We start from the raw sequence: 16,556 nt of genomic DNA, 5'->3' as shown, positions 1-16,556 counted from the left end.
CCCAACATAAGGAATCATGGATCATTAGCCCACTTCATAACAATGAATGATTTACACAATCAATCTCCATATATTTAATTAGTCTCCTTTTGATCACAAAATTATTTCCAAATTAATTCTTGATCCACACTAATTAAATAATATGATTTCATATTAATATATTAGAACTTATAATATATTAATAAATCATAATTATCCTCCTCTCAAAAGTCTATCCTTCAAATTGTCCCGGTGAAGTGCAACCCAAATGGACCATGCTACTCTCAGGTCAAGTACATACCAAATATAGTTATGGACTTAGACACCTTATCCAACAGTGATGTCTTGGATAAGACAAAGACCAACTAAGACCAATTGTGTGAAGTGTTTTGTCTTGATAAGAAACCGCACTAACTCTTGAATATTTATTTGTCGAGGAATAAACCTATTATTAATCACTAGCACATGACTTGAGGTTTTCAACATATCGTGTCGACATATTCTTGTTTCTGTTCCCATTACAGTTAAAGTTGACTATGCATGTGAGTTCTATGAGTTCTAAATTTTTTGCATAAGGCAAAACACCTTTATCAGTGAAAGTGCATTGACAAGTATAGGTGAACTGCTCAACAACCTGGAAGCAATGGTAGGCCCTTGTGCTGCCAGATGGCAAGAAATTAAGAGTTAACAAGTTCAGTCCATATGAGTTTGGATTTGTCACTAACCTTCTCTTGTGATTATGGTTATGACAAATTCACATGGATAGGAACACATACACCATTAATCTAAGTGACAAAGGTTTCTCTCCAATTCATGAAAATGATTGTTAGGAAACACTTTCACTAAGTAGATTTTAAGGAGATAGCAGTTGTGATATTTGCATTCTCAAATTCGATTATGATTACGGCATCCCTCTTCATAGTTCGAATTATGAGAAATGGAAAAAGGTCTAAACATTTGAGACTTATTGTTGTAAGTTCTAAAATTGTTTATACACACATGTGAGCTATCTAAGGAAATGTGTATGAGTTTGAGAAGCCTAGATAAAGTCTTATCGAAGCATCTTGTATCAGAAATTTGAACTTTGGTAAGAAAGTCAACAAGTATTGATTTCTAGAAGTCCAACTTATTCCTGGGTACATGTCAAAGCTAGAGGGAGCATAAGTGTTATGCTAATAAGAATGTAATTATTATGCTAGTGGGAGCACAATTATTACGTTAAGTGTTGTGAGTTAGCAATGTTAATTATAGAAAACACAAGTTTCAATTCGCAAAGTTGCATAGTTTGAAAAGTTGTTTTGCTATAATTAAGGGAGAGTAACTCATACTTCATTTCAACATAAGGAAATTCTATATATGGAAATATTATATCAAAAGACTCACGTCTTTATGTAAGACATTATGAATCGTATCCCATATGCTTCGGGTATAGGATCGATTGCATATGTTGTAATATTCGCCTGTTCTGATTTTCCAAATGTATAGGGCATTAAAAGGGAAAAGAACCAGAACCAGATATGACTAAAGTAGTTAAACAACTGTTAAGGACAATCTAAGGTTCGTTAAGGACTGGTCGCTTGTGGGCAGTTGGAAGTATAGTAATAACTGGACCATGTTGACATGATTCTGAATAGATAGGATTCTGTTAAGAATAAATTTTCATATGGAAAATATGGAAATGTTTCCATGTTGGGAGTTGGATATTGAGAATCTAAGTGTAGGTTAGAAACTTTCATGCAAGAAGGATGTTCAAAGGAATGTACTTTGAATGTGAGACTTCGTATCTGTGGAATTGTCTTGTAACAATCTCCAGTGGAATACTTTGTAATATCATTGTCCAAGTCTCTGTGACTTTGGTGCATTGACATTACAAAAGGATCATTGCATAAAGGTTAGAACCTAACACATTCTAATAATGGCAAGAATTTGGTATTCTTACACTTGCGACAAGGATTTGGAATTATGAAATAAGCATCATTGGAAATATTTTCAATTGATATATTTCACAAAGAAAGGACCATAGGTAAACATAATGTGCATGCTTGGAGCATGGGATAACTATTGTTTTAATTCAAGTATTAAGTTGATTAGTCGAAACATTATACAATGAATAATGTGTAATCAATATGGTGATTAAATAATAAGTGTTTTATTTATATTCAAAAGTTTTGAGACCATATTGGATTCAATTATTCTTGTGTTTCACTTCGCATGTTTTACTTCCCGAATAACTAGGTTATTCAAAATATCCACAGTCAATCATACTTTGGAAGTAAGTAATGAGGTAAGACTGTCATGAATCCGACTGTAGATTGTCTAAAGCGTTTAGACATAGTGCAAGTTTGCTGCAGTGTTCATGAGTACTCCTGTAATAAGATTTGAGTATTGGATCAAACCCACGCTCATCTGAATCACTTCATGGATTTTATCACGAGTGATTGTGAGACGATAATATCTTATATTCTTGAAACGGACACATATAGTTGTAGCTTACAAGTCGGTTACACATTGATGATATGTAAACGCACCAGTAACTTGGTGTTATAAAACATATTGTTGTGTGTGATTTGATGAGTAAATAGAGCAAGCATATAAGTCGAAGTTTATCCGTTCCTTTTACCCAATGTGGGATAAAAGCGATATATGTGGGGCCCTCGATGATTTAGTGATGACACCCTAAGCGCTTGGCCAAGCCTGGACTGATTTGATTTGTTCAATTAGTCTTTCATCATAAATCGGAAATCGGGAAACAACACATGAACAGAGAGAATGATTATAATCCATGTCTCGGTTCATATGATATCTTGTAGAATAGAGGAATATATGATCCCTTATCTAATGGGCACATCAGAGTTCAACAACAGCTTTTTGAGAGCTACAATTGCTGGTCGATTTTCAAGTCGTACTTGTAGTTATAGTTATTAGACTTATCCAAGTGGGAGACTGTTGGATTAAGTGTCTAAGCCCATAACTATAATTGGTATGTACTTGAACCGAGAGTAGCATGGTCCATTTCGGGTTTCCTTCACCAGAACAATTTGATACGATGGATATTTGAGAAAGAGGTTATTTATGATTTATTAATATATTATAAGAATAATATATTAATTGAGGAATCATATTATTTAATTAGTATTGATCAAGAATTAATTTAGAATTAATTTAGTGATCAAAAGAGACTGATTAAATTAACGGGGATTGATTAAGTCAATCAATAATACTTATAGTTTGGGCCAATGATCCATGTTGATTATGGATGGACTAAATCTATGTGAGAGTCCATGGAGAGTTATTCCAAAAGGCCCATCATATGGATTATTGGATTGCTTAAAGGCTTAAGTAAATGGACTAGGGTTTACAAGTTAAACCTTAGGAATTCCACACTATAAAAGTAACCCCTAAACCCTAAAATCGACACACTTGTATTATAAGAAGAGCATGGACGACTTTGGTGCCTCCTAAATTCTCTATCATTATTCTTCATTTGTTCGTGGTGTTTGTGCCTTGTTTGAGGCATCACACTTGAGGTGCTAAGCTCTTGAAAGGCCAAGAACTACAAGCTACATTAAGAGGTATTCTTCTAACTATTTTATATTGTATATTTCTCATTGTATGTGATGTGTGTGAAACAAACTAGTTTTAATCCTAAAAAACTCAAATAAAAACAAACACACGCAGGCAGTGTACCTATCGATAGCAGTTTAGTTCAAGCAAGTAGGGTATCGAACACAGGGAACGGTAACAGCTAAAATTAATACTAATATTATCTAAATAAAACAATTAATAAAATAGGGGGGTTCTCTAGTTTTGCAAGACTAGAAACTTAAACAATCAATTTAACACTCAAACAAAGACAATTAACGACTAAGAAGAACAAGAAAGGACAACTAGCTTCAATGATAAAAGATACTTCTGTTAAGATTCGATTCACTTATTCCTATGGTTGATTTCGTGGCAAGTGCAATGGATCAATATGTTAATGGTTACCGATTCCTAATGTGATTGGGTTCATGTTCACTATTACCAATCATTTAGTATACATATTAATTCAAACAGTGATCAAGTGATTAAACTAACAAGTTTCCTAGTGTTCAGTTGGTATCAAGTAAGACTTGTAATAATAGCTAATCAAATTTGTTCAATTCAATCAACTCATATGTGGTTGTTCATCACACATGCTCACACATTGATTTACATATTTTCTAGTTAACCCTAGTTTCATATTCACTATTCCTAGGCATACAATCTTGTATTCACAAAACTATATAAATCAAATAATCAAGAAGATGTTCATGCAACTCAATAACTTACTTATTAACAGAAAATATTTATCATCAATACATAAGGATCTTTAACAAGCTTAACAAGATGAATAACCAAATCAATATTAATCCAACCACTCAATCAAACCATGTTCATAAGATTATCTCATCCAAACAGAAGTATAAAGCTTTTAGTTCATATCTACAGCAAGTAATAACCTAAACTCAAAATCTAATGATTCAAACATGGTTCAAAAAAAAGATTAAGAAAAGAAGAATAATTAATTGCCTTTGATCTCTTCTAAATTGCCTCTTAGGTTGAAATCTCGAAAACTGAAGCTTCAAGAACCCTTTTGATCTTCACTAATCGCAGCTAGCCTCCAGAAAAAGTTAGGGTTTCGGGCATAGATGTTATCTATTTATAGTTTCCAAAAATCAACCCAACTCGTCGAGTTTTTAAGAACAACTCGACGAGTTTTTGCTATAATCCGCGTATGCAACGTGTACGGCAAGGCATCCTTGAATCGAGAATATTCTGACCAACTCGTCGAGTTGAGGGTAAACTCGTCGAGTTTCTTCATATTTCAGCCTTCTTTCAATCTCCAAGCTTCCAATTACTTAGTCCTCTTTCTTTTTCACCCGAGCATGTCTTTTATTGCTGAAATTGAAATATTAAGCTAATTAAGTACCTTTTGTCCATAAAATGATATAAAAACAACATAAAGTATTAAGATAATGCATGAATTTTATAACTAAATATGCCCATATCAAAATACCCCACACTTGACTTTTGCTTGCCCCCAAGCAAAACTGAATTTTATCACACCAATATCATATAAGACAATCCCAATTGAACCCAGCCATTATGCCAAGACCGCAACGCATGCATTTGTGTCTAAAATTTTCCTAAGGACCCCCCTCAATTCTAAATACTTACAATCCTCATAAACACTCGCCCACTTCTTTTGAACATTGCTCATTTTATGCATCCCTCCGAATCCATCCCGAGAAAACTTTCTTAACCTCAAGTCATCTTTGGTTAAATCCCCAAGCATACATATGATAAAATAACCTAGAAAATAAAATTACAATAAAAATAAATAACTTTATAACTTTTTGCCTTGAATCTTCAAGAATTAGTAGCTTTTCTTCTGTGTATTTCTTCTTTGTCTTCATAGCTTTGTCAATTCTTTCAAACATTTCATCACTTTTTTTTTCAACTCACTTTTCCACTCAAAACTAAAAACCTAGAAAAACATATGCTTAAGCAAGGGAATTTAACTTCATCCTTTATTGGTTAAAGGCATTAGTCTTATGTGCAATGACTACTTGAGCTTTCCTGGATACATTTCTGGTACACGATGCTAAACATGTTGCAATCCTCAAACTAAGCGAGGTTGTGTTTTTGTCCCATGATTTCACTAGAATAAAGGGGGCCACAAATGCACTATAACGTATATTGGCTCAACTAAACATTTGGGTCTTCATAGAATCATCAAACACAATAATAGCATGGAACCCTAATTGCTTAACCAAAATTGTATGAATTAACCTTAGCAATTTTTTTATGCAAATTTTTTTTTCAAACCAAGAATTCAAAGGATTCTAATTTTTTTTTCACTAAATGTAATCAACCCCCTACCCCACACTTAAATTATTCAATGTCCTCATTGCATGTTATGCATGATCGAGAATATAAAGTAAAGAGAGAATTAGAACAAACTCCCCTGGGATAGTAGTTGCGAGGTTGAAATTCTTCTTTTGAGCTCCTACTTCAGCTGACTTTGGACATGGGAACAGCTCATCCACGCCTTGGGTGTCAAATCTCGTGTGGTTATGCTCCAAAATATAGAGGAAAAGATCTTGGGAATTCTCGGAAATTGATCTTTAATAGTATAGCCAATTGCCTTTGCCAAATGCAGTCAAATCACAAACTTGAAGGTAGGAGAAAGAGTAACTCGTCGAGTTTATAGATAACTCACCGAGTTGAGTTGTTAAAGCTGGCATAGTCGGGTTTTTCGCAGGAACTCGTCGAGTTTATACAAGGAACTCGACGAGTTTTCTTCACTGAGTGAACACAAATAACTCCAACTTCAGGTTCGTTTCTGGATTTTTAGGGAATGATTGTAGCAATATTCCCCCTCATTTTTCTATAGTAAAAGCACATCCTTTCAGCTATTTATTCACCAAACTTGTAAATAGACTCAATTCTCTCATTCTTCTCGTTTTAGACTCGATTTCACATTATACCGCTCACGCTTTATTCTTTCATTCTATCCCTCACCCTATATTCTGAAAAGAACAAAAAAAACAAACACCAAGTAATAAAAGGAAAACATACCAATAAAAATCCTAAATTACTTAAAGTTTAAACATCAACCACACAAATAAAAAGATAAACACACCAAACAAATAAAAAGAGTTTAAAACAAGCCAAAAAAAATAAAAGATAAAGGAAAGGATAGTTAGTCTTCATCTTCACTCTCTTCTCCTCCTAGCCCACTTCCTCCGGCTCCACCTTGTCGCGCATTCCATCTCTCGTTCCAACTTCTCACATATGGATAGTCGGGCTCATCATCCATCCTTGGAATGTTCAAATGATTCATCATATGGGCAAAAATTTCTATGACCATAATTCATGCTTCGCGCCAATTCATCTTGGAATTCCCTTAGTTCAACATTATAAGGGTCCATGGGAAGTTCATCATGTATCGGGATGACGGGAGGATCTTCTTGCATGGGTTCTTGTCTTGGACAAACTCGTCTTCCCGGTTGTTCGGGTGTTACTACTTCGTCAACCCCGGGAATTCCAAAATTGCCCCCGCCATAATCTTCAACAATTCTAGCCCTCTTATAAAGAAGAAGACTAAAAGCGGGTTGTGGCACCATTGTTAATTGATTCCCAACTCTCTCACCAAGGACTCCATATGACCTTGCTAATGTAGTCACGAACATTCCACCACATATTCTTGAAGTTGTTCTATCCTTTACCCCACTTTCTGCCAAGTACTTCGCTAAGCAATATGGAATGTTGCAAAACATGTTGGGTGTAAGAATGCACCATAGGAAAAAGACATCTCGGCTTGGTACTTTATCGGCATCCTTTCGCATGTTTATGGAACTCGAAATAAAGCGGTGAATAAGGCGATGGATAGGCGACCGGATACTTGCCTCTTGAGCCGCGGATGGAATATAAACCCCATTGGCAATCGTGTTCCACCATCTCGCTGCATCTTCACCATTTGGAAAATCCTTGTGACAATTTTCCAAAAATATCCCAAAAGCTTCTGTCATAGCCACATTTTGCTCATATAAGCCCATTCGTCATGCTAATTCTGCCATACTGCACTCTCTAAACTTGCCCCCAAGCATAAAAGTGAGCACATTAGTGTCAAAGTAGTTATCGCCTCACGGAATGTAACAGTAGAATAAAACTCCCAGCACAATTCTTGATACACAGGCTCTTGGAGTTGGAAAATTCACCTCCAAGCATCACATGTAACCCTCACTTCATCTTGAATGAAAACCTTAGTAAGATAAGGATTCATCTCTCCCACTAATCCCCATTGTTCCAAACTTAGCCAATCCAACTCATTTGGCAAATAGAAGTCTTTCTTTTTCAGCTTCTCCAACTTTTTCCTCCATGCCACCAATGTTGCCTTTGAGCCAATTTGAGGGAAATCAAGCCAAGGAAAGCCCATTTGGCCTCTTTGAGAACCTTGGTTCTTGCTTCTTGACATGATTCTGCAAAACCCAAGTCATAGCAAACCAAACAAACACAGAAAATGTTAAAAAAAAAAAAAATTGTCACACAGCGACATAAACTCGTCGAGTTCATGCACAACTCAGCGAGTTCCGTAACAGGTGCGAAAAATTATTCTCGGTTTCAATATATCGACCCATTTAACACAAAATTTCACTCAGGGGTTTGTCTAGGAGAGCAAAATAGGCAAGAATCCATAGATAAAACTAGCAAAAACATCCTAATTAAGTCAAAATCTAAACCCTAATGCTCATATGAAAACTCAAAATCGGGTTATTTAAATGAATTGGGGCCATGCAACTACTCAAAATCGAAACTTTAACAAGAATGGTCATAAAAAAATCTTACATTTTGAAGAGATTTGAAGGAGAAATCACCAAATTGGAAGAACTTGCTTGGGAGGATTTTTTTTCTTGGCCGGTTGAAGTGGGGGTGACGGCTGTGAGTGGGTTTACCTTTTTAGGGTAAAAACCCTAATTTACAGCAATTAAAAAAATTCGGTAATAAAACACAACTCGTCGAGTATTAACCTGGAACTCGACGAGTTTTTGCCTCTGTTTGAAAAAAAAAATTGTTTTCCTTGTGAAAATTAAGCACCACCCCACACTTAACTTTGACAGGCCTCTCAGCAATATTTTAAGTGAATTTGGAAGATAAAGACTTAAAATCCTAATAGAACACACAAAAATAAAATGAAATACTAAAAAGAAACAGAAAAAGAAAGCAAACTCAAATGTCGGGTTGCCTCCCGCAAGCGCTTCTTTTTTAGGAGTCTTTAGCTGGACTCCTTCCCGCCCTACGTTGTTGCGGTCTTCTCCAAGTCTAATCCTTCTTCAATTTCTGCTTCCTTGCGCAAGCCTTCTTCATATTTCTTAACCCTATGACCATTGACCTTGAAACTTATCTCATCTTTATTCCACAATTCAATTACCCCATATGGAAAAACATGCTTAATTGTGAAAGGTCCGGTCCAACGAGTGCGTAGTTTGCCCGGAAAAAGTTTAAGTCTTGAATTATATAAAAGAACTTTTTGCCCTTCTTCAAACTCCTTATTACCCTTCAATCTTGCATCATGCCATTTTTTGGTCTTGTCCTTATAAATCAACGAGTTAGTGTAAGACTCGTTTCTTAATTCCTCCAAGGCATTCATTTGCAAGAGTCGATTGGCACGCAACTCATCTGGATCAAAATTACATGTTTTCAAAGCCCAATAGGCCTTGTGCTCAAGTTCTACTGGCAAATGACAATTTTTCCATAAACTAATCTATAAGGTGTGGTTCCAATGGGTGCCTTGAATGCAGTCCTGAATGCCCAAAGTGCATCATCTAACTTATCTGCCCAATCTTTCCGATGACTGCCCACCGACCTTTCTAGAATTCTCTTGAGTGCTCTATTCGTGATCTCAGTTTGCCCATTCGTTTGTGGATGATAATGTGTTGAAAATCTATGGCGTACACCATATCTTTGCAATACCTTTGCTAGTTGTTCATTAGCAAAGTGGGTTCCCCTATCACTTATCAAAGCTTTTGGTACTCCAAACCTAGAAAATAATTTCTTCAAAAACTTTACCACAACCCTTGCATCATTTGTTGGTAATGCCTGTGCTTCTGTCCACTTTGATACATAGTCCACCGCCACAAGTATGTATTTGTGCCCCTTAGATGATGGAAATGGCCCCATGAAATCTATACCCCACACATCAAAGACTTCACACACTTGGATGTTTCTTTGAGGCATTTCATTCCTTGCAGAAATATTTCCTGATCTTTGGCAAGCATCACACTCTCTCACATAGGTGGCAGCATCCTTGAAAATTGTTGGCCAATAGAATCCTGCATCAAGCACCTTTTTAGCAGTGTATTGAACCCCATGATGTCCTCCTGCAGGTCCATTGTGGCAATGCTCTAGAATGTCGCGGATTTCTTTGCCAAACACACACCTTCTAATGATCCCATCTGCACAACTCCTAAAAAGGTAGGGCTCATCCCAAAAATAATATTTCATCTCTGAAAAGAGTTTCTTTTTCTGCTGATGAGTGAGCCCTTTTGGAAGAAAGTCTCCAACCAAAAAGTTGGCAATGTCTGCATACCATGGTTCTTCTCCCATGATCACCATTAAGTACTCTTCTGGAAAACTATCCCCAATACCCTTGTTGTCAGATTCATCCCTTTTTAGATTCTCTAATCTTGAAAGATGGTCGGACGCTACATTCTCCATTCCTTTCTTGTCCTTGATCTCGATGTGAAATTCTTGAAGTAACAACACCCACCGGATCAACCTAGGTTTCGCATCCTGCTTAGCAAACAAATATTTAATTGTAGAATGGTCAGTAAAAACAGTGGTCTTAGATAATATAAGATAAGGACGAAATTTATCAAAAGCATAGACCACGGCCAATAATTCTTTTTCAGTTGTGGTATAATTTTCTTGGGCCGGATTTAAGGTCTTGCTTGCATAATAGATTGGTTAAAAATGTTTGTCAACCCTTTGACCAAGCACAGCACCTAAGGCAAAATCACTTGCATCACACATTATTTCAAATGGTAAATTCCAATTCGGGGCGATAATTATCGGGGCGTTAGTTAATTTTTCTTTCAATATTTCAAAAGCATTTAGGCATTCTTTCGAAAAATTAAAAGGAGCATCTTTCAAAAGTAGTTGAGTTAAAGGTCGAGTTATTTTAGAAAAGTCTTTTATAAAACGACGGTAAAAACTCGCATGACCTAAAAAACTCCTAACGCCATTCACATTGGTTGGTGGAGGTAATTTAGCAATGGTATCAATTTTTTCCCGATCCACCTCAATCCCCGCTTTGGACACTTTATGGCCTAACACAATGCCTTCTTTTACCATGAAGTGACACTTTTCCCAATTCAAAACTAAATTGGTCTTTTCACACCTAGCAAGCATCAAATCAAGGTTAGCAAGACAATCATTAAAGGAAGAACCAAAAACAGAAAAATCATCCATGAATACTTCCATAAACCTCTCCACCATATCGTGGAATATCGCCGTCATGCATCATTGAAAGGTGGCAGGCGCATTGCATAACCCAAAAGACATTCGTCGATATGCAAATGTTCCACTTGGACAAGTGAAAGTGGTATTCTCTTGATCATTTGGGTCAATTGGGATTTGGAAGTAACCTGAAAATCCATCTAGAAAACAATAATAGCAATGGCCAGATAATCTATCAAGCATTTGATCAATAAAAGGGACAGGGAAGTGGTCTTTGCAAGTGGCATCGTTTAGCTTTCGATACTCGATGCACACTCGCCAACCAGTTACCGTTCGTGTAGGTATGAGCTCGTTCTTCTCGTTCGTCACGACTGTCATCCCTCCTTTCTTTGGTACTACTTGAACAGGACTAACCCATGGACTATCAGAAATTGAATAAATGATCCCAGCATCCAAGAGCTTGACTACCTCCTTTTTGACCACTTCTTGCATGTTTGGGTTCAATCGTCTTTAATGTTGCACTACCGGCTTTGCTCCTTCTTCAAGATTGATTTTGTGAGAACAATAAAAAGTACTTATTCCTTTTATATCGGTGATTTTCCATGCGATGGCAATCTTCCTTTTCTTCAAAACTTTAACTAATTCTTCTTTTTCGGTTTGGGTAAGATCGGACGCAATAATAACAGGCTTTTGTTCGCCTTCTTCGAGAAATGTGTATTCTAAGTGTTCCGGCAATGTTTTCAGCTCTAATTTTGTTCTTTGTACACTAAACACGTCGAGTTCAGGTAGGGAAATCGGCGAGTTTAGGCCAAAAGTAGCGTCTGATCGCGATTTTTCGTCACAACTCGTCGAGTTATAGCTAGAAACTCGTCGAGTTTTCTGTTTAGCGCTTCTAATTAGTTCTTCGTATTCGGATTCTTCAAGTAGTCTTTCTAGCTCCTTTAAGTCTCTCTCAGCATCAAAGTCATCTTCTGAAACGAAGATTTGTTCACTTGATTTGTCTTCTTGCCACTCTTCCAATAACTCTTCCAAGATATCCACCAAAAAAGCCGTATCATCACTAAACTTTGAATGTTTCATGGCTTGATCCATTCCAAAGGTAACCGAGTCTTCTCACACCCGAAGGGTAAGCTTGGATTCTCGTATGTCAACTATGGCACTAGCGGTGTTCAAGAATGGTCTTCCAAGAATTATTGGTACTTGGTGATCCTCCTCCATATCTAGTACAATGAAATCCGCCGGGAAGACAAACTTATCGACTTTTACCAATAAATCTTCACATATGCCTCTTGGGAATGTTAGCGTCTTGTTTGCTAAGTGGATCACCATTCGGATTGGTCTTGGCTCTAGAAGGTTTCGTTTCTTAAAGAAAGAATACGGCATGAGGTTCACACTTGCCCTTGAATCGGCTAATGCATAGCTAGTGGCTAAGTTTCCGAATTGGTAAGGTATTTTCAAGCTACCCGGGTCACCCATTTTCTTTGGCAATTTGTTCAACATTGCGGCTGAATAATTATCATTTAGGAACACTTTGGATGCCTCCTCCATCTTCTTTCTATTTGTGAGAAGGTCCTTTAGGAACTTGGCATATTTGGGCATTTGTGCGACCGCCTCGATGAAAGGAATATTGATTTGCAAGGCCTTTATATGCTCCAGGAACTTTTTGTAGTCTTCATTCGGCTTTTCTTGTCGAGCTCGGCCCGGAAATGGTAATGGTGACTTATATGGCTTGACTGGCGTCTTATTTTTCTCATCAGGTAAGGAACTCGTCGAGTTTTTGTCAGGAACTCGACGAGTTTTTCCACTGTATGTGATTCCGGGTTTTCTTGGTCTTCTTCTTGTATTTCCTTAGGATCTTCACTTGGGATTGGTATCAGGGGCGTGACTATCTTCTTACTCCTTGTTGTCACAATGTTAATGTGTGCGCCGTTCGGATTTTTCTCGGTATCGCTTGGAAGTCCGCCCGGTGCTCTTTCGTTGAATTGCTTGGCAAGTTGCCCAAGTTGTTTTTCAATATTTAGTATTAAAGCTTGTTGATTCCGGAGTAGAGATTGTTGATCCATCATCATTGCTTGGTGCTCCTTCATCATCTTTTGTTGATCTCTAATGGCCGCATCGGCATCATCATGCCTTTTTTCGGAAGCACTAGCAAATCGGGCTAACATAGCTTCAAGATCCGTCTTCTTCTCTTGTACTGGTTCCTCTTTTTGATACAGTCTGCGCGCCTTTTGCCTATATCTTTCCTCCTTTGCTTTCTTGTACTCATCGTAGGGAAGCCACTCCTTCTTGGGTTTTCGCCAATCATCATCAAATTTATCGCCACTTGAATAACAAACTTGCACCTTTCGGTTACCGTTCTCATCAAGGTCACAATCCTTAGTAAGATGGGGTCCGTTACAATTGTCACAACCCACCCGAATGGCATGGATGGATTGATCCATCTTTGTCATCCTACGATCCATACTTTCTAGCTTGGCCATCATTGCAGCCATATCAATGGAAACTGAGTTGACCGGGCCTCTAGTCGTGTCGTTCCTTGGGTTATGATATTCTCTTGAATGTTTGGAGAACTCTTCCACTAATGTTTTAATAACGGCTGGTGGTTTCTTCGTGAGAGGTCCTTGGGAATCGAGTAATTGCCTAGTTGTGACGTTCACACCATCATAAAAGATGGAAACCTCTTGTTGCACGTTCAGGTCTGAGGGCAATTTCTTATCAAACCCTTGTATCTCTCCCACGCCTCATAGAGTGATTCTCCTGGCATCTGCTCAAAGTTGGCAATAGCTTTCTTCAATTTTGCTATCTTGGAAGGTGGACAAAACTGATCAATGAACTCTTCGCATATCTTTTGCCATGTTGTAATGGATCCTGGGGGTAGGGATTTCAACCATTCCTTCGCGGCTCCTTTGAATGTAACTGGTAGCATCCGAAGTAAAACGGTATCTCGAGGCACGTTTGGCATGTGGAAATAGTCAGCAATGTCCAGGACTTCTTCAATATGCTTATAGGCATCTTCGTGATCCTTCCCATAGAATGGAATGTCTTTTAGTTGGGCGAGTATGTGACCCTTCAGCTCAAAGTTGGCATTAGCTGGGATTGCGGGTTGCACGAGTCCCGGCCCTGTACCATATCTTATACGCTTCTTATAGTCCCCCATTGGTATATTGGCGATGTCGGCCATGTCGTCTTCTTGGTCGGAATTGCGTTCTTTACCAAACGTGGGTATGTCGGATTTGTAACCTTCTACCTTCTCGTCGTGGATTTTGTTGAGATTATTAGGCTCTTCGATTGCTTTGCCCCTCTTTTGGCGAATAATCGATTCTGGATCTTCCACGGGTGGCACTAGTGTGGAACTAGAGCCACGAGTCATAAAAACCTGAAACAAAACAGAAAAACACGCGTAAAACGAACAAAAACGAAGAAGTAACGAAACTGAAAATGCAATGAACTCATCGAGTTCAGTAATAAACTCGACGAGTTTAACGAAAAAAAGCTGAAAACTAATGACGAAAATAAAAACTGAAAACAGGTAACTTTATGCAAGAAAAATCTCACACAAAGGATCGATAACACTAGCAAATAAAATAACTATTAGAACCGTTCCCCGGCAACGGCGCCAAAAACTTGATGTGTGTGAAACAAACTAGTTTTAATCCTAACAAACTCAAATAAAAACAAACACACGCAGGCAGTGTACCTATCGATAGCAGTTTAGTTCAAGCAAGTAGGGTATCGAACACAGGGAACGGTAACAGCTAAAATTAATACTAATATTATCTAAATAAAACAATTAATAAAAGAGGGGGGTTCTCTAGTTTTGCAAGACTAGAAACTTAAACAATCAATTTAACACTCAAACAAAGACAATTAACGACTAAGAAGAACAAGAAAGGACAACTAGATTCAATGATAAAAGATACTTCTGTTAAGATTCGATTCACTTATTCCTATGGTTGATTTCGTGGCAAGTGCAATGGATCAATATGTTAATGGTTACCGATTCCTAATATGATTGGGTTCATGTTCACTATTACCAATCATTTAGTATACATATTAATTCAAACAGTGATCAAGTGATTAAACTAACAAGTTTCCTAGTGTTCAGTTGGTATCAAGACTTGTAATAATAGCTAATCAAATTTGTTCAATTCAATCAACTCATATGTGGTTGTTCATCACACATTGATTTACATATTTTCTAGTTAACCCTAGTTTCATATTCACTATTCCTAGGCATACAATCTTGTATTCACAAAACTATATAAATCAAATAATCAAGAAGATGTTCATGCAACTCAATAACTTACTTATTAACAGAAAATATTTATCATCAATACATAAGGATCTTTAACAAGCTTAACAAGATGAATAACCAAATCAATATTAATCCAACCACTCAATCAAACCATGTTCATAAGATTATCTCATCTAAACAGAAGTATAAAGCTTTTAGTTCATATCTACAGCAAGTAATAACCTAAACTCAAAATCTAATGATTCAAACATGGTTCAAAAAAAAGATTAAGAAAAGAAGAATAATTAATTGCCTTTGATCTCTTCTAAATTGCCTCTTAGGCTGAAATCTCGAAAACTGAAGCTTCAAGAACCCTTCTGATCTTCACTAATCGCAGCTAGCCTCCAGAAAAAGTTAGGGTTTCGGGCATAGATGTTATCTATTTATAGTTTCCAAAAATCAACCCAACTCGTCGAGTTTTTAAGAACAACTCGACGAGTTTTTTCTATAATCCGCGTATGCAACGTGTACGACAAGGCATCCTTGAATCGAGAATATTATGACCAACTCGTCGAGTTGAGGGTCAACTCGTCGAGTTTCTTCATATTTCAACCTTCTTTCAATCTCCAAGGTTCCAAATACTTAGTCCACTTTTTTTTCACCCGAGCATGTCTTTTATTGCTGAAATTGAAATATTAAGCTAATTAAGTACCTTTTGTCCATAAAATGATATAAAAACAACATAAAGTATTAAGATAATGCATGAATTTTATAACTAAATATGCCCATATCAGTATGCTAGTTTAGGCTCATGCTTTGGATAATATGAAATTGCATGTATAACTAGAGAAACTTAGATCCAAGACATTAGGGTTTTATGTGCACCATAGGAGTGTTATAGTACCTAAAACCCAACATACGCCTCGCGTACGGTCCGAAGGTGCGATCAAGCATCGGGCTAGTACGCTAAGTGTACCACCCTGTACGCCCCGTGTACTAGCCTTATGGACCATTCTTGCAAACTTTTTTGATTATGGATTAAATGAGAAACTTACAAATTTTCCAAGTGTTACACTAAGAGCCAAAATTTTCCTCTCTCATCGCCTCTCTCTCCTCAAGTCTTCTTGTTACTAGAGTTTGGATACAAATCATTAGAGGCACTAAGCTTTTAGTGTTTGCTTTAACGTTTCAAGAAAGGAATTTTTGGTATGATTAGTTGCTACAATAATCAAGATGTATGTAAACCGTATTCTTTCTTGTAATTTCGAAATACCTAGGGTTTCCTAAGGTTCTTGATGTTTATAGTTTATTGCTATAAATTAGAGAAAACATAGATCCTTTATAGGTTGCATGTGAACTT

At 37.1% G+C, this 16,556-nt stretch overlaps 1 protein-coding gene and 1 non-coding gene across 2 annotated transcripts; one reads left to right on the top strand and one right to left on the bottom strand.

The window, feature by feature from the left end:
• Positions 1-12,075: 12,075 nt before the first annotated feature.
• On the bottom strand, positions 12,076-12,561 carry LOC145127720 (uncharacterized). Its single transcript, XM_079062864.1, has one exon. It carries the CDS (start codon positions 12,559-12,561, stop codon positions 12,076-12,078), a length of 486 nt encoding a protein of 161 aa, XP_078918990.1.
• A 1,095-nt stretch (positions 12,562-13,656) lies between these two features.
• LOC145128093 (small nucleolar RNA R71) lies at positions 13,657-13,759 on the top strand. Its single transcript, XR_013716694.1, has one exon. It is a non-coding gene; the product is annotated as a small nucleolar RNA R71 (small nucleolar RNA).
• Positions 13,760-16,556: the final 2,797 nt, after the last annotated feature.

Source organism: Lactuca virosa, chromosome 7, assembly GCF_052849685.1.
Source record: "Lactuca virosa cultivar CGN04683 chromosome 7, Lactuca_virosa_CGN04683_v6, whole genome shotgun sequence".
NCBI lineage: Eukaryota > Viridiplantae > Streptophyta > Magnoliopsida > Asterales > Asteraceae > Lactuca > Lactuca virosa.
Note: the sequence above shows the minus strand (reverse complement) of the source record. Positions and strands in the feature narration are given on the sequence as shown.